Below are 19,270 nucleotides of genomic sequence, written 5' to 3'. Positions count from 1 at the left end.
TTTAACCTAGAACTATTGAAGGAAAAAAAACTATTTTTGGGTTGGAGATTGTGTAAAGAAGAAAAGAAATCATGGCTATTGCCTACGGAGAAAAATAATTAAAATCAAAAGTGAAAAATGCAGAAGTACAAATAAAGGTGAATCCATCCATATGAATATGATGCCGGTCCATTAGCGGTCCACCGGTCCGGGAAATAAAAAAACCCAAACCCAGATACAAGGGACCTGCAGCGGGGGAGTGTGGACTCAGCAGTCAAAAAGTCAAGCCCCTAAATTTGCGTGGGACCCACAGCCCTTCCCCCTTCTCACAGAAGACAGAACCTCCACGCGACGACAGCCCCAAGCCTCGAACGCCCAAAACCCCCCAAATCCCTAGAATTCACTGATACTTTGTCGCCCTACAATTCGACCTCTTCCTCCTCGATCGCTCAATGCCGGTGCGTCTCGCTTGCGTTTCGTTCTGTGCTTAGCTTCTTCTTCCCCGAATTTTGTATTTGCGAGGGAAATTCAGGTTCAATTTGTTGCAATTTCGGAAAACCCTAGTTTCTAGTAGTAGCTTAATTCCAAGGTTTGCATTGTTGTAGTGGGGTGCTTGATTTTTTAATCTTTCTTAATTTGTAGTTGTCCAATTTTCCCGAATTATTTTGAATTCAAGCTGTTTATGTGTTTGACATAGTGGTTAATGGTTGGTTTAATTGTTTTAAAAAAGCAGTTTATGGATAATTGTAGTTGTTGAGTTGCTTTTGTTGGTTGGTTAGAAGAATTTAGGATGTGTAGTTTGGAGTCTTTAGTCAGTTTTGCACTTGTTGTGGGACACTAGGTAAAGGTAGCTTTTTGGTCAATTCTGTTTTCAATTATCTGAGCTCAATTCTGTTTTTGGAAAGTGAACTTACACTAAGTTCAACATCAAACCGGGTGCCGGGTGGTGTACCATTTCGGTGTGGACGAGTGCTTTACATGTAGACGGCACTGTATTATTTTTGACAATGATTAGCGTAATCTTTTGACTTTATTGTTTAGAACTTATTGATTGTTTACTTAAAGAACAGAGTTTATATTTTGGTTGTGTACTAATTTAGGCTCAATGTGTGCTTTAGATATGGTCGGATAACTTCAGAATGGACATGTATTTATGGATATGATTTGTCCAGTACTTGTAGACCGCTGCATTTGAGATTGTTTCTTGATTGAGCTGAACTAGGTTTTTAGGAAGAAACTATTTGTTGATATAAGCTGGTTCCCTTGGCCTTGAGTAATGGCGGGAGGTGTGAGATTTGAGATGAGTGCAGCCAGTCCGGAGGACTCGGCATTTGCAGGGGGATATTCAAATGGGATGAGAGGAAATTACCCTGGTGCCAGTTTGGATAGGTCTGGAAGCTTCCGTGAGGGTGGTGAGAGTCGGATGCTTAGTTCTGGTGCTAGTACACCCAGGGACAATGCTGCTTCGAGAGGAAATTTGCCTTCACTACATCAGTGTTTGATGTTAGATCCTATTACAATGGGAGATCAGCAGTTTACTTCCTTGGGTGAGCTAAGGAGGGTTCTAGGAATACCTTTTGGGGGCAGTTTAGAAGACAATCCATTTGGAGCAGCTAATTTGAAGCCCCACACTCCAGTGGCTACAGAGGACCTAAAATGGTTCAAAGATGGTGTGCTAGTGGCCTCAAACAAGGCCAGGTAATCTAATTAACTCTGAAATTTCCATTTATTCTTGAATCTGTTTATTTGTGGCTCGAGATCCTCTCTAGTGTTCATGTCTTTTTTTATGAAGTTAAAATCTCTCAAAATAAATATAGTTAAACCTTTTAATTATCGAGCTTGTTGGAGGTGGGTGAACCTTGTGGTGTGTTTATTTGGGTTGTATTCAAGAAGTTATCTCTCTGCTGATGTTACAACAATTTTTGGTCAGGGTTAGAGCAAAAAGGTTGGATGACTCCATCGAAAAATTGAACAGGTATTGTGAAGCTTTAAACTTAAAGAAGCAGCAAAGGAATGAGTTTATAACAAATGAAAGATCAGGTGGGTCAAACTTGCTGAAGATGGGAGCTTCGAGAAACTCTTCAGATTCTATGAATCAAAGGCCAGAGGACAGGACTAAGACTGTTGTGATGAACAGGCGTGTTCGCTCATCGGTCACAGAAATAAGGGTATGTATTCAGAGAGTTTTACCTAGTGGTTTGAAGTTAATTGCTATATATTAACGCCTAATGCTGTAAACAGTGGCAGACATACATGTACGTACATAAGTAAGAATGGTAAAATTTCAATATCTTTGTGGTTTTCTTGCTAATTAGTGAAATTAGTCTTCCAGTTTTCACTTTCTTAAATTATTAAGAAATGTAAGTTTTACATAAAATTAAGGAAGATACACCCTGGGAAGAGAAACTCAAATCAAAAGAAAAGGGTTGTACCCATAACATGCCAACTAGAAATGAAAAATGTAAAAATTTAAGTGGTGGCAAAAACCCACAAAATATTTTTAATAGAAAGTAGTACCACCCTTTCAGATTTAACATTATCCTGAGCTAGAAGTCTGAGTACCATGACTATAAAATTATTCAGGTTTCAGCTTGAAGGTCTTTAATCCTAACCACATATCTCTAACTTGCTTGAAATTTACCTTTGGTACTTACTTTTGAATCTTGTTTCCATAACATGCACATTTGTGGTCAACTTTATTCTTTTAGGCTGAAAGCAGAAGTAGTGTGCTGACAAGGCAGCCTGTGGTTGTGGGAAAAGATAGGGATATGCTTAGAGGTGAAGGCTCTGATCTTGTTGAAGAAAAGATTCGCAGACTACCTGCTGGAGGGGAAGCATGGGATAAGAAAATGAAAAGGAAGCGTTCTGTAGGCACAGTATATAGCAGGCCCTTGGATGGTGATGCAGAGCTAAAACGAACCTTACATCATAAGCTTAATGATGAGCCTTGTCCCCAAGCCTGTGATGCCCAAAGTTTCAGGTGACTTTAGACGTTGACAAACATCCACCACACTTTGTAGAACCAAGAAATTATATTGTCACAATGATTCTATTAGAAGTATATTTATTATATACACTTGCAGCCTTGTTGATTGCTGTGATGACATGCTGTATTGTATTTGAATGGTTTGATGCTACAAGAGTTATTAGATGTGCTCGTTGTTCTTTAAAATTCAATTTTTTTACCTGTAAAGTGTAAAATCAAATACAAAAAAGTAGCCACCATTTGAAATTGCCATTTTCTTTATTTTTTCATATTCTGGACAATGTAAATTTCCCCTTCAATGTGTAAACTCTCAAAGCGTGAGTGAAATCATGTGTTGTGTTTGTTATTTCTGATAAACCTATAGTGCAGGGGTTGCATTTGAAACATTTTATTCTCTTCTTACAGAAGTATTGTGGTTTCTTTTTGAAATTGTCTTGTTTCGTACAGTAATCCTTTTACTGGTTTTGCCTCCTTATTAGTCTTGTTTGCTAATAGTTATTATATAAAACAAGAAATTTCTCCACTCTTGCAGATCAGGGTCATTTACTGGTGGTAATGGCATTAACAAGCTAGACTCTAATTCCTTGTCTGCTAATGCAAATGGTCGTATTATGCTCAAGAATGAGTTGGACAAGGTCTCTCTTTCAAAAGATTTAACGTCTGGGTTGACTAAGGAGCGACTTTTACCAAAGGCAAACAATAAGTATGTGCTTGTACTATTCTTGTGCAAGAGTTTCTTGTAGGTGCATTGAAGGTTTCTTTGACTAGTTATTACTAAGTTTTTCTACTGACTTTTTAATGTCTGATCTGGTGACCATTCTGTTCAGGTTAAATGTTCGCGATGATAGTCAAATACTCAATCCTAATCCAGTGACAAAGGGAAAGGCTTCAAGGGCGCCAAGAAATGGCCCTGTAACTGCGTGCAACTCATCTCCTAGTCTTCCTCGCACATCTGGAACACCTGAGGGATGGGAACAACCTTCAAGTGTAACAAAAAATAATTCAGCAAGCGGTGCTACCAATCGCAAACGTCCGGTGCCCACAGGATCAACCACGCCCTCGATGGCTCAATGGGTTGGTCAGAGACCACAGAAAATGTCTCGAACCAGAAGATCAAATCTACTATCTCCTGTGTCAAGCCATGATGAAGTGCAGATACCCTCGGAAAGCTGTTCCCCTTCTGATGTGGGTGGTAGATTAAATTCTTTTGGGACCAATGGGTTGCTTCAGAAGAGTGTTGCGAATGGTGCCCAACAAATTAGAATTAAACAGGAAATAGTTTCATCTCCTGCCAGATTATCTGAAAGTGAAGAATCTGGTGCTGGTGAAAATCATGAAAGTAGATTGAAAGAGAAAGGACCAGGTAGCAGTGAAGTAGATGAGAAAGCTGTGAATGATGTTCAGAATACTGGTTCTTCAATATTACCTACAAAGAAGAATAAACTGCTCAATGGAGAGGAAACTGGAGCTGGTGTTCGGAGACAGGGAAGGAGTGGAAGAGGATCATCAGTTTGTAGGGCTACCACTGTAGCTACAAGGGAAAACTTGGAAACTCCAGCCTCGGCAAAGCCATTCAAAAGTATGAGGCCTGGTTCTGAGAAGAATGGAAGGTGTTAACTAATTTATTTATTCATTAATGTTTTGTTGCATAAAATGATCTATATTTTCTCACTTTAGCATTTTCCTGTTAAACCAAATTTCGAGAGTATTATATTTAAGCTTTGTATTTTTTCTTACTTCAGTAAATCAGGGCGTCCTCCTCTGAAGAAACTGTCAGATAGGAAGGCCTTTGCTTTTCCAGGCCATATATCTACCATCGGTTCCCCTGATTGTGCAGGTAGAGTACTGGCATTTCTTTTATTGGTATGTTTTGACTAGGTCTTTTTATTATTTCTTGTTGTACCAATACCAAAAGTTTATTTGGCTGATTACATTTCTGTATAGGGAACTTTAGTAACACTAAAAAAAGTCATTCTGCAGTCCTTCTCCATCCCTTTTTTATTTCACTAGGGAGGAGTGCATGATGATCTTTTTGTAGAGCCAATAGCAGCTCCCTTCTGTATATTACTATATTGCGCCATCTGTTGAAGTTTGACCTTCATTTGGATATGCATGTCTGTACACTCCGTGAATGATGACTGATGAGAATCATCGTTACCGTTATATGATTTCAAACTTTATTTCTTTGGATTTTTCTCCAACACAAAATCGATTACAATATATTTACTGCCATAACGGTTTGGCTCCTTGAAACTTAAGGGCTGCAATTATATGCTATTGCTTATGATGTTTCAGGTGAGCCAGATGATGACCATGAAGAACTTCTGGAAGCTGCAAATTTTGCCTGTAGCTCCAACGGTATGTTTCCGTGACTAATCTTTCTTTAGAAATATATATGTACGTATATTATATGCTTAAATTTGCATTATAACTATGTTTTCTCCGTATACATTTGCATTATGGTATTGTTTGGTTGTTTTTGTAGATTTAGCCTGTTCTAGTTCATTTTGGAAGAAAATGGAACCAATATTTGGTCCTGTCAGTTTAGAGGTGGTATCCTACTTCCAGGAGCAGGTAGCAGCTAGAGTTTATCGCTACATCTCACTCAATAAAATTTCGTTTATTAGATTGATATGGTCCCTGACTAATTCTTTCCCTATTTGTATGTCTGCTTTCAAATCAGCTCATATCTGTGGAGGAGAATGATGAATGCATGTCTCTGATGTTAGGCAATGCCAATAATGTTTCGGTAATGTCTGGCATATTATTTATTGACAGACTTTTGATATCTGATTTCTATCTCTGCCATCTTTCTTTACACTAAATCTTGGTTATTTTCCATCCAGTGTCATATGTTATTTGATTAAGACTTGAATTTGGTATCTCATCCTAAAGTGTGCCACCTTAGACATCTATTTAAGCTTCAGCTTTTAGGCATCCACTAGGATTTTCAACGGTGTAGCAGCACATTTTCCTTATATGCTTTGGCAAACGCTGCAAATGGTATCCCACTTTTAAGTTAGTGTTACTAAAGGGTGGTTGCACAAGTGGTATAATTGAAATTGATCATTTTCTTGCAAACGACATACACCAATAAAGGGAAAAGAATGAAAAATCTATGAATGGGTTTATTCTGTCTGTGATGTTAAATTATTCTAACCAGCTTTGCTTAGTTTCTACTTTACTATCAAGTGTTTCTGAGGAAGACAAGCACTGCAATGTTAATTATGAAGTTATGTTGTTTCCCAGGGTGATATTGTGCATGAAGAAAACTTTGTGTCCAAGACTCTTTTTTCTGGACAATATGAGTGGAACGTGCAAGACCAAATTCAAAAAGGAGATATATCTTGTGGAAGATTAGTCTCAGAAGGAACAAAGAAAGTGCCTCCACTGTACCAAAGAGTATTATCGGCTCTAATCATGGAAGATGACATTGAAGAATTTGAAAATGGCATTGACCGGAGAACTATGTCTTTACAATATAATGGGGACAATTTTCCAGGTGATACATGTGCCTCGATTAATGTTGAGCCAAGGAACAGGATCCGGGTCCAGCATGTAAATGATACAGATATGGGTTTGCAGACTCTCAATCAATGTTCCAGTGACAATTACCCTTACAGTGGGGCTAGTGGCTTTATGAATGCTACAGGCATCTGTAATCAATTATACAATAATGATTTGTCAAAAGTAGATTTTGGAGAATTGCGTTCAGAGAGTGGGATGCTTCCCTTGTTTTCCGAAAATGGTGCAGATGGGTTAGAACATATGGTTACAAACTCTCCAGGAATTTCTTCCTCTGATTGCCCATATGAACAGATGCCTCTGGAGGATAGACTCTTGCTGGAGCTACAAAGTGTAGGCTTGTTTCAAGAAACAGTGGTAAGCTCTTACCCTATGTGTATTGGTGATGCTTCAGTGTTTAGCTCCATGGCCATAAAGTCTATTTTCACTTTACTGAGTTTGTCAGGCCAGTCCTGTTTCTGCTAGAAATTTGCATGTCATGGAGTGCAGAATTAGGATCAGGGCAACTATTTTGAATGGAAGCTCTCTTTCTGTCTGTTGCCTTTTTCAACCCCTTTCCTACAATAATTTAACAACTTACTGTTTGCCTTGTCTCAGCCTGATCTAGCAGACGGAGGGGACGAAGCAATTGATAAAGATATTGTTGGACTACAGAAGCTACTCCACCAACAGGTTATGGCTCTTAGATATCACCTCTTATGAACATAACCACATTTCCACATTTCACCTCATTAATATGATTGCCCCATTTTGTCATGCAATTGGTCCATTCCGAGTCATTTCTTCACCTTTCCCATTTATCTCATGGTTTACTAACATAAATTGCATTCTGATTCTGTAGGTTGATGGGAAGAAGATACAGTTAAACAAATTTGTTAAAGCAATTGAAGAAGGCATGGACATCGAAAGACGGTATAATATTCAGTACTTTAGATGATTTCTAAAATTTGTAGTATACTTGTACATTTTTTTGGTACGAAAATCAACACAAGAACCGATTCTTTTGATTCTGCGGAAGTTTTAATCTTATGTGGCTAAATTGCAGGCGCCGCGAGCAGGTTGCTATGGACAAGCTTGTTGAGTCGGCTTACAGAAAGCTTCTGGTACTTTTTTCAATTTGCTTATTGGGATGGGATTCGAACTTGCATGTTCCAAGCATCAGTTACTTACAGCTTGATTGAAGTGCAAAAAAAAAAAATAAAAAAAATTGATGTCCTTTAACTGGAGCATGTACCCACATTCTGCTGAATTTTAACTGTAGCATGTTAAGTATGAAGTATTACTTTAGACCATAAAAGGTCTCATTTTCTTGTTTCTTTAGGCCACTCGGGGAAGTATTGCTTCAAAATATCGGATTGCTAAGGTTTCAAAACAAGTTGCTGTTGCTTTTATGAAGAGGACTCTTGCTAGATGTCAAAAATATGAAGAAACCGGAAAAAGTTGCTTTAATGAGCCTGCACTTCGAGATGTCATTTTCGCTGCATCGCTTCCCAGTAGCAATGGAGAAACCATGAAATGCAACAGCTTAAGTTCGCCACTTGAAAATCAAAACTCTCAACAAGAACCTGGGATTTCAGGTTAGTACTTTTAAGTATTTAGATGTTTTGCTTTTAAGGAGTATTTGTTGGTTTAGCATACGTTTTTTTATTTTTTTTATTTTTTGTGTTTGTAAATGTTTAGAAATTTATATGCCACAGTTTTATAGTTAGAGGTCATATATATCAGACAAAACCAATGCACAGTTTTGTTTCTCTCCCATGATTTGGACCTTTTCCAAACATCTCTGCTTTATTTATGGGAGCTGTTGTCGGCACACAAAAAATGTCCTCCAAATTTATAAAAATACAAGGAAATCTGTATAGGGAGGAGTGCACTATGTTTGGAGTGCCAATAACCACACCGTTTATTTATAGTTATCTTTTTTGCAGAAACTTATTGTCAGGTGAACTGCTTTTTCTAAATGCCTTCTCTCTTTTCTTTCCACAGGTTCTTCCAAATGGGCGGAGCGGCCTGATCATCGTAATAAGTTTGACAGGGGTTCTTGTGGCATGTCCAGTCTAACCCATCCCTCTGAGCAGGTTACAAATACTGGACCAATATTGTACAGAGGGAAAAAGAAGGAAGTTCTGCTTGATGATGTTGGCAGCCCCTCCTTGAAAGCTGCATCAAATCTTGGTCCTGTGTTGGGCCGAGCAAAAGGAAAAAGAAGTGAGAGAGAAAGGGACAAAGATACATCAGCCAGGAATTCTGTTACCAAAGCTGACCGTCAATCATTGGGTAACAGTAAGGGTGAGCGTAAAACCAAAACAAAGCCCAAACAGAAGACAGCTCAGCTATCAACTTCAGGAAATGGGTTGATTAGCAATGCCCCTTCAGCTGGATTTGTTGAAGTTGTTGGCAACAATAATAACAGTAAACGAGAGATTGAGCCCGCATGCTATAATGACATTCCTCAGGGTCCTACAGAGACCAAGAAACAAATGGATTTTGCGAACTTGCATCTGAATGATTTAGACTCGATAGAACTAGGAGTAGCCAATGACCTTGGTGGCAACCAAGATCTGAGTACTTGGTTTAACTTTGATGAGGACGGTTTGCAGGACCATGATGCGGAGGGGCTTGACATTCCTATGGATGACCTCTCGGATTTGAATATGCTTCTGTGAGGACGACAGCAGACTGTATATTTCCTTGGATTACTTGACCATTTAGATAAGACTGATGGTGCTATTGTCAGAGGGCAACCTGCCAATATAAGTTTTGGCTCTGGCAAACAAGCACATGTAATTATGGCCATTTTTTTGTATACTCATATGAAGAAGTTTAAAAAAGGAAAATAAAAACAAATCTCAATTGTTTATGTAGTGCAGATGAATTCTCATCATAACAAAGAACAGTTTTCTTTTGAGTATAATTTTGCCTCTGTTCATTTTTCTATTCTCTAGCATTGCTGACTTCTTTTTCCGCGGCAAATAAATTTAAGTGCTTACTGGAATCTAGGTGCCAGTGCTAACCGCTAACTATTTCCCTTCCAATTTTATATAATTTTGATGCACTTTTTGTGGCTGTTATTCTGCTTATGTGCACTAATGAGAATGCTATGCTTGACAGTGATGGTGGATTATTCACTATTATTGATTTTCTTGGGAAATCAAGTGGAATCTGGTTAAAAGGCACACTCTTATTTTGTCGGGTATTATTTATCTGCCTTATGGCTGGGATTGGTGTCTACAAGAGATCATTTGCCTTGTTGCACAGTTTCAGGCTCAGCACCAGGGTATGCCTTTAAATTTACAGTTATTTTTTTGGTCATTATATGTTTCCCCATAAATGAAGTGAATGCCTGGAAGATCTTAGTAATATTTGTTGTAGTAGGTAATTTTGAACTCTTTCCTAAGAAGACCGGTTTTGACACAACAAATAGAGAGGCTCATTAAAAAATTTCATTCACTCTTGACCAATTAAATCTTTCTGGATTTGTTTTTATGCTTTTCCATGCGAAGCCCACAGGTGTTTATTCCTTCTTTTTTTTTTTTTTAATAATTTTTTGTCCCTTTATCATTGAAGTTTGAGGCCTGGAAACGGGATTTATTAAGGTAGGCTATTTCCTTTCATATCCTGTGACAGCTACAATTGCTTGAGATTTATACTGAGTTCTGCCAAAATCAGTTTTAGTATCAACTATGACTTTACGTGATATCCCGAGTTCTAACATAATTTGGCTTTTGTAATCAACTGTTATGTGGCTTGATAATAGTGTGCTGCACTACCCAACGCGTAACCTTGTCCCCTCTACCCCTCTTTTGGTTATGCCATTACCAATCGTAGGTACCCCATTTAGTATTTCGTTTGTATTTGTATTCTGGTGACCCTTGTAACCTTGTTCTTGGTTAGGCCCTATTTTGTCAACTAGAGTGGGTGTGGGCCTACGCATTATAGGGAGTATTGAGTTCTGTTGTCAAGTTGTGGAGGGGATGATCTCCTAACAGCTTAGGCTTTTGGGATTAACAGTTGCTTGGATGCCGTACTACGGTCTAGTGGTATTCTTTTTCACTTGTAAGTGAGAGGTCTGAGGTTCGATTCTCGCCAAAGGCGAATTTGAACCACATTATTGCTAGCCCATTGTGAGGCTTTGCCCATTCTCCCACCCCCTTAGTGTAGATAATATCGTTTGTTAAAAAAACACAGTTGCTTGGATTTGTTTTGTTACTAGAAAATGGAGAGGTTTTATGGTTTGTTTCTGTTTCAGGAGCTGTTACAATCTCAAGACCTCTGCATTTGTACTTATGCGGTTCCAATGATGCAATGTCGTGACTGTTTCATTCTGTTTGGAAACTTGATGAATCTGCAAACATCAGCTTCAAAGTTGGTTGTATCTTTTCATGTATTTGTTTCATTAAATTTTGGCGGCTGCTTTACTTGAGTTTCTCTTCTTGTATGTTGTTGTTGCAGGTTGGATCTGATAGATGTGTGTCCTGAATATAGCTCGTCCACTGTCTCAGCTTGTTCTTTTTTACTGTAAGATGATTGTCCTTGCCCTGGCATCTGGCTCTGTTATCTTATCATTAATTAACCTTGCCCTCAATCTGGTTCTGTTTTTCATATATTTTTATGGTACGGAGCCTCTGGCTTGGTCAGTTAGTAGTCCGTGATGGTACTGATTTGGTTGTTTTACATAGGATTGCTTTGATTGGTCATTTCTTGAGGAGCGTTTCTTATTACCTTTCTAATGGATTGTTAATTTATTCAAATACTAATAGGTTTGAATCCGTTTGAAATCTAGAAGCAGTGAGAAACCACTGTCCTTGTGTGCATTACATTCTTAGAAAACATCGTGGCTTTTTGTTTTCATGGTTTCTGTGATCTTTACCAGCCCTACACTTACACTTACAGATTCTTTTAATCCCTGTGATTCCAGTTTCAACACATTTACACTATTATGTTGTTACGATTTTGAGTTGATAAAGTTTGACATTTCTACCAGAATGGTGTACAAAAAATGGACGCCAACTTAGTGTCTCCCTACCCTTCTTGCCCTTCTTTTCTTTGGTGGAGTGAGGAAAGGGGTCACATGTCTAAGGTGTGTATTCTTGTCGACCTATTGACAAAATTATTAATTTGGATGAATGTGATTCGATCAGGAGATTATAAATGTTGATCTGTTGGAATTAGAACAAAGATAAAAGAGTAGCCATTTCATTATCATTACATAAACTGTATTCGTCTTAAGGTTGAACAATAAATAGATGACTAACTGGTTCAGAAGATTGTTGACAAAAAAATTGGTTTAAATGTTGCTGTTTTTTGGCAAAGGTGTTCACAGACGGGAACCTAAAATGAGCGGGCCGGATTATTGGGCCATATTTCGGCATCTTATTAGGTTCTTATCAGTTGACAGTTAAAAGTAGTGTTCTGATTCTATGTAACTTCTGGTAAGGTTTATCTCTTACATCCAAATGTTATAATGTTCACTATACAGTATACACTCTTTTGACTGTGGAGTAGATGGGTTACTATATATAATTTTATCAGATCAATTGATAGTTTAAGTTTTATAAGATTGATGTTCTGCTGATCCAACGGTTGAATTTAATAATCTAATCATATACATAATTCATGTACACGGTACTAGAATTAGTGTTCTTAAACTATAAATGTAACCTTCATCATATGGTTATGTGGGTGTTAAAGATTATGTGAATGGGTTCAACAGTAAATTCAATATTGTTTGAGCAAAGAACAAATCCTGCAAAAACTTATCAACTGGTGTAACACACTCTAGTTTACAGCCCCAGCTGCTTTGAGTTTATGGCTAAAGGTGAACAGTGTCATGATTGATGTAAGATCTGATATTCAGACGGAGTATAGGGTGTAAGCGTGTAGGAGTTACGTTTTAAGTAATTTTAAGGATTATGCGTAGCATGGGGTGATAAGGATATGTAGGAATATGTATGTGTTAAAACTTACCGAGGGGTTTCCAGGAGTTTTCTATTGCATCTTATAAACATTTTATTCATTGCTAAAGTTGGGGTTGGGAAAAAATGGATTTTAAATTTTTGTGAAGGGTCGGGATAAATGGGGATTTTAGGGTTTTATTAAAGAAGTGTTGAGAGGTTAGGCTTGGAGTGTAAGCCAAGTAAGGTAAGTGACTAGAAATTGAAGAACGGTTCTTTCTATCTCTGTGTGTTTAGATGTTTAATCCATCTCCCTGGGTTCTCCAAATAGGATTTGTAAGATGTATATGCTGCTGGAACAAACTTTCAGGGGCTGGATTTTGGTTGTACTGTGCAGAACATCAAAGAAGGCAGAAGAAGATATTGAATGCGGACCTAACGTTTGCAGGTAGCGTTACAGATTGATTAGGCTTTTTGAAATTCCAATTGCGTTGTTTAGAAATTTGAAGCTATTGTATTTTCTACCTTGAATTTGTTTTACATATTTCAACTCTAATCCTTTCTGCTCATGGCATGTGCAGAGGCCAAAAAAATTGCTCACAAATGGAAAAGAAACGAAGAACACATGGGTTGTGATGTTATGGGCGTGATGGTGAACCTGGCGGAAGCGGGTGAAGTTACCTGTGGCCTGGGTTATTGGCTTAGAGTTACTGGATTGTTCTACGAGGAGCTTTCAACGAAGAGATGTTAAGCTATCGAGATAAAAACTTACACCTCTTCAACATTCTGATATGCACGTTGTGTTCGTGACTTGAACATTTTTTGCCAAGTAGAGGGCACAGCTTAGTCTTTAAGTAAGGTACTTATTATGTTTAAACTGTTTTAAGATGGAAATTCAGCAGTTTCCTTTCATTGGTATGTTCCTCAAGATATATTATCTGCGTAATTTGTAATTGAATCCGTATGAGCGTCTGGTTGCTGAATCACAACAGAAACAAACGACGAAGAGTGCCTGCGGTGTAATTTTGTGACCGCAGTTGTCGCCGTGCTTGAACCTTGCTCCAATGGTAAATATGCGTTGTAAAGTTTGCTGCCTCCAGCGCAAGTGTTTTCCAGATGGTCATAATATTAGGCTTTCGTTTGTTTCATTGAATGTCTTCCAGGTTATGAGGAGTGGAATCCCCTAACTATTGTGCCGTTGCTTTACCACTCACTTGATACTTGGTAACCACTCATCTAAACACAGCATCAAAGTTGGGAAGAGGTTTTAAATTCTAATCCGAACTCTTTCATCGATAAAAAAAAAAAAAAAATACAACAAAGCCTTTTCCTGCTAAGTGGGGGATTTCGTTCTGGATTCATTTTCATAAGGATTCGAAGTAACCTAGGAACTTTGTTGATGCTGGTTAGTTAAAGATTCTCCCTCTTTCCCCTCACCCAAAAAGTGAATGTGTAGTTGGATGCCATACACCAGGCAGCACGCTGAGGGTAGGCATATCTTGGTCTGCGGGGCTTGGGTTAGAACCCATAACCCCAATCTAAAGATTGATTTTTTATTAGCTACCCAACCATGGTGGATGGGAAACCCTACTAACCCGAGGGCTTAAGGGCGCACATTGTGTGATTTCACCCAAGGTGAACAGACTAAGACCACCATAACCTCACCTGGTTAGGCATCACCGATGCAACCAATCACTTTAATGCCCTGTTTAGTTACAAGCCCACACTACTAGGCTCGGCAATATCATATCATTGTGTAAACCCTTTTAAACATATTTAATATTTGATCTCTGTCCGATGTGGGAGTTTAGCAATTATCTACTTAATAACTAGCTTCCAACTTACCAACTTACCAACTGTGAAATTCAAAATCCAACAAAGAGTGATGAATAGAAAGGTCTTCTCATATTAATTTCCCGGGTGAGACATGGTAGCCTTAGAGATAAAATACTCTCGTTGTACCCTTATTCGACATAAGAAAAGAAGCTTATACCGCTTTCCCATGAACGTAGCCACGTAAATTCCTTGGTATGCATTATTTCCTTTACGTTTATCTTATTTGGTTTTCTCCATTTTTGTGACGAGTAGCCCTTTGAAAATGAAGGAATTTGAGCAGAAGGTCTTATATCTACAAATTACAATGTTTTAACCATTGAAAAGCATGTCAGTAATCTCCAGATTCCAATATCCTTCACACACCTTGCGCGACTCCTACATATTTGCTTCGACCAGAAGCCTTGGGACTCAAGGAACAAAAAAGTACCGATAATACGGTGAGTTTGATTTTTTCTGTAAATAGTGATGAGAATGCTGTATCCTCCTCTTCATCGGTGGTGGTGGATTTTGGAGAAGAGACCGAGGATGGAGAAGTCGCGTAGTGGGAGTTGAAGAGAGAAGGGAAGAGAGTGAGAGACTTTTTTTTAATTCCCTTCCATTTTTTATTTCAAATTTTTCTTAATTAATTTGTAATATGTATTTAAGTTCAAACTCCAAGTGTCAGAAATTTGGTGGGCTAGAGCAATAAGTAATGACAGGTCATCAGTTAACGAATGAGTTGACAAAAAGATTAACAAAAGTATTAAAATAGCATAAAACTTAAACTTTAGATATGGAAGTGGGTCAAAAAATAAGTGTAGTAAAATGAGATTTTGCGAACTTAAGGATAATAAAATAGAAATTATCCTCATTAGAAATTTAAAATTTAAACAAGTTTTTTTTTTAGTATAGAGGAGGGCAAAGCCCAGCAAGCAAAACAAGAAAAACCTAGGCAAGGACAACCCTATGAAGGACATTGCCAATAATATCAGAAACTGCAAAAAATTAGTAGCAGTGACAGGAGGAGAAACAACAACATGATGACCAAGGGAAGCCATAACCCAAGTCAGCCACGTGGTCAGCTAGGACATTCTTTTTTCTATAGATATGAGTGTCTTCATAGTTTGTAGCCATCTCGGTATTTTTGTTTGTTGTTTTCTGTTAATAGTATTCATAGTTTCATACTTTGTTCGTCCGTTTAGTACTCTGATTTTCAACTGGTGGATGGTATATGATTGGTCGAAATATTGCTTGACTTTTTTTTTTTTTTTTTTAAATTTTTAATTTTTATTACAAGTTAATCAAGATGTAGTCCTTAATTTGTAGTCGTCTTGGCCTTCTTATTGTTTTCCAGTTAATATTATTCATAGTTTCATACTTTAACTTGTTAATCTGCCCGTTTGGTAATCTGATTTTCAACTGGTATATGGTATATGACTAGTTAAAACATTGCATAATTTTTTTTTAAAATTTTTATTACAAGAGACATTTTACACTATGGGAGTGAAGTGAGGACGACGTAGTTGCATGATATTCATCACTTTGATTTTCAACTGGTAGATGGCATATGTCTAGTTGAAAGATTGCATGATACACATCACTTTGAAGTGGGTTACAAAAAGTGAAAGATTGCATGATACACATCACTTTGATGTGGGTTACAAAAAGTGAATGTGTAGTGAGATGCCACACACCAGACAACACGCTAAGGGTACACATATCTTGGTCTGCGGGGCTTGGGTTGCAACCTCATACCCAATCTAAAGCAAGTTTTTATTAGCTACCCAACCATGGTGGATGGGGGACCCCACTAACCCGAGGGTTTAAGGGCGCACTTTGTGTGATTTCACCCAAGGATGAACAGATCAAGATCACCATAAACTCACTTGGTTAGGTTTCATCGAAGCAACCAAACACTTTAATGCCCTGCTTAGTTATAAGCCTACGCTACTAGGGTCAACGATGTTATAGCATTGTGTAAATCCTTTTAAACATGTGTGAATTTCAAAATTCAAATCGATAGAAAGCTCTTCTCATATTAATTTCCAGACGAGACATAGTAGCCTCAGAGATTTAAGTTTTTTTTTTTCTCGTTGTAACCTTATTTCACATAAGAAAAGAAGCTTATACCGCTTTCCATGAACATAGCCACGTAAATTCCTTGGTATCCATTATTTCCTTTACATTTATTTTATTTGGTTTTCTCCATTTTTGTAACAAGTAGCCCTTTGAAAATGAAGGAATTTGAGCCGAAGGTGTTTAAACCATTGAAAATCATGTAAGTAATCTCCAGATTCCAATATCCTTTACACATCATGCAATACGACTCCTACATATTCACTGTTAGAAATTTTGAGTAGAAATATCATTCTACATTGTCCCACATTGGTCACCATCAAAAAGCTTGTTCACTTTATAAGGTTTTGTTCTTATTAGAGCAATTTCACCTCTAAAGACTTTGCGCCAGCACCCAGCCCATTTATCCACTCAGTGAACAGTGATAGACTCCAATGAACAGTAATAGACCAAATGCATCTCCACCCCTAAAACTAAATAGCCTAGCCAATTTTATTAAATATTATTATTATTTATTATAAAATAATAATTTGATTTATTAAAATATTATCAATTTTATTAAACCCTATTTAATCCACCGTTCCCACTCCCCCTCAACCTCACCATGTCGCGCCGCTCACCAATCAATACTCAATCTCCAACCAAGACCTCAACACCCAGGGCTTCAACCTCCACCGCACGATCGCAGAGCTCAACTTGGACCACCTCAACAAGGTGTTCGTGGCCATCGGGTTTTCGAAGCGGGACCTGGACAAGATCTGGACAGCAGTGGAGCACACGGACTTGCTGTTGTGGATAGAGTACAGGAAGATGAAGCGGCCAGTGGTGTTCGCGAGGTCGATGGGAGACGGCCTCCAGTTCAAACTTCCTTCTGACGCCACGCTGGCGTCAAATGAGCCGGTCCCAAGGTTTGTCACTTTTGTGCTGGCCTGGAGACCAGATTGGGTTGGGTGCTAGGCAATCCCGTGGGATGGAGAGACTTCCCTAGGTGCCGGGCCATTTTTTTGGTTGTGTGCCGGCCTATCCCACCCCTAGTGGAACTGCTCTTAGAAAGTGATTTGAGTGATGGACTTGGAGAGTAAACTTGAGCTCAACCTTAGATTTTGGCTTTGGGGTGTAATGAGTTGCTCTACGGTTCCCGAGACAAATCCGACATTTGGAAGATGAAGAACTGTATGATATTCCTTCTCGTCGAACTCGTAACTCTTAGTGGCTGATCTTGGATATGACCCCTAGCAATGGAGATCTGCGATTTCACGGAAAACCATTACATAAGACGTTAAAGAAATCTTTCTCTTAACCTAACCGAAATGAAACTACTGCAACTACTTCCAAGGTTAGAATTCAGAACGTGTCTTCAATGTTTCAACCTTTAATCGTTAATGTTCTCGAGTCTCCAAGTTTCCTCCTTTTCTTGATATTTTTGTCACAACAAATGTTCCTCCATATGGATGTTATCATTCAACGCATAACGTCGTGAAATACCAAATATTCCTCCAATTTACCTAGGGACCAACATTACTTTTACTACAAGTGGATGTTATTACAATACCAAATATACATATTATTTTGACTGTTGAATTTGAATTTCAGCGGTAGATCGTTTTTACCATTGGATTTGACAAAAACAAATATTGATCCTTCATTCAATTGCACAGGATTGCCCCAAAAAGAGAGTTTGATTTGGACCGTTGATAACCAACGGTCCAGAAATCGAAAAGCCACATTTACCATTGGACAGCTGAGTTCCCTACCGTGTGGAGCCTAGTTGTCGGCCACTAACTCTTAGATCAGCCAAATTTGAACCCAAATTTAGATTTTGATTTGGATCCAAACCCAAATTTTTAGGTATGAGTCTTAGCTTTGGGTGGCAAATTTTTGCGTTTAAACCAAAATATTTGGTTTTGGTTCTAAGGGTTGGAGTTAGTCTAATAGATCAAAACTTAAGTCTTTGAAAAAGAGATATGTGGGACCATAATTTTCACCTCTCCAGAATAGTGTGATAACATGTCCACATCTTAGTCCTAATACAAAGACGTCAAAGGAGAGGGGAAAAGAAGAAAAGAAAGAAGGTAAAAGGAGAGGGAAAAGAAGAAAAGAAGAAAAGAAAGAAGGGAAAATGAGAGGGAAGCTTAGCAGAGTAGAGGAAAAGAGGGAAAAAGCAAAGAAAAGGTAAGTCACCTCCATCATTATGTCCACCAACTAGTTACCCATTTTCTTACAAATGGGAGTGTGAGACCGAACAAGAAGAAGAAAAAAAAAACACATCGCAAAACATCCAGAAAATATACAAATATGCCAAAGAGCAAATTGCTCCCATTTTCCCTTGTCTCTTATAAAATTGTAAATTATATTTCGTATAATGAGAAACCAGTATTGCTACTCCGAGGATATGGGCATAACTTGCCGAACTTCGTAAGTATAATATCTCATATACATTTCTCACCACTTTGTATATTTTGTATATATGTGCAACATATGTTCCAACAAGATCCTTAACGTGTAGCTCAAACATTAATAGAAGAAAAATGTTTACAGAATGTACTTGTGCGCAACATGATTTGGTTGACAACAATAAGTCTATCAAGTGTTCGACGAAATACCTCAGTAAACAAACTGAATTATTATTATTAATTTTTTTTTGGGTATGTGCTTCGCTCTTTGTTTCTATCTAAAAACTTGGAACTTTAACACTGAGACCCTTAAGATTCGAATCCTGGATCCACCATTGCCAGCGACAAGTGATGTCTTTTGGTCCAGCCTATAACTATACAACAAGCTTATAACTGTACATCAATTCGATCAACCACCTCCAGTTCAACCATACATGTACCCGCCGGATTCAGGTTATTCCAAACTTTCCTTATGAAAGTAACTAAACAGTATAAGTGCCACATTATTTCACGATTCTATCAAGTTTTGATTTTTGCCTCATAACCGCATCATATTTAGGACAACCAATATTGCAGTTGCATATATAAACCTTCAAGATGGT

General features: G+C 38.1%; 1 protein-coding gene across 5 annotated transcripts; it reads left to right on the top strand.

The window, feature by feature from the left end:
* The first annotated feature begins 245 nt into the window (after window positions 1-245).
* Window positions 246-13,518, top strand: LOC137733748 (uncharacterized). 5 transcript variants are annotated; one of them, XR_011068528.1, is made up of 19 exons: window positions 246-511; window positions 1,098-1,677; window positions 1,910-2,147; window positions 2,688-2,959; window positions 3,498-3,668; window positions 3,793-4,575; window positions 4,708-4,802; window positions 5,261-5,323; window positions 5,451-5,539; window positions 5,649-5,714; window positions 6,215-6,847; window positions 7,088-7,162; window positions 7,332-7,402; window positions 7,536-7,593; window positions 7,812-8,067; window positions 8,477-9,273; window positions 9,602-11,008; window positions 11,475-11,570; window positions 11,804-13,517. XR_011068528.1 is itself a non-coding variant. In XM_068472924.1 (16 exons), the coding sequence occupies exons 2-16, from the start codon at window positions 1,256-1,258 to the stop codon at window positions 9,154-9,156; spliced, it is 3,972 nt and encodes a 1,323-aa protein (XP_068329025.1). In that variant the 5' UTR covers window positions 246-437; window positions 1,098-1,255; the 3' UTR covers window positions 9,157-9,434. The 5 variants fall into 5 exon arrangements, 3 of the variants coding, with proteins under 3 accessions (XP_068329025.1, XP_068329024.1, XP_068329026.1); XR_011068527.1 differs by having other exon boundaries at window positions 9,602-13,518; XM_068472924.1 differs by lacking the exons at window positions 9,602-11,008; window positions 11,475-11,570; window positions 11,804-13,517 and having other exon boundaries at window positions 246-437; window positions 8,477-9,434.
* Window positions 13,519-19,270: the final 5,752 nt, after the last annotated feature.

The sequence above is a fragment of the Pyrus communis genome, chromosome 5 (genome assembly GCF_963583255.1).
Source record: "Pyrus communis chromosome 5, drPyrComm1.1, whole genome shotgun sequence".
Lineage (NCBI taxonomy): Eukaryota > Viridiplantae > Streptophyta > Magnoliopsida > Rosales > Rosaceae > Pyrus > Pyrus communis.
Note: the sequence above shows the minus strand (reverse complement) of the source record. Positions and strands in the feature narration are given on the sequence as shown.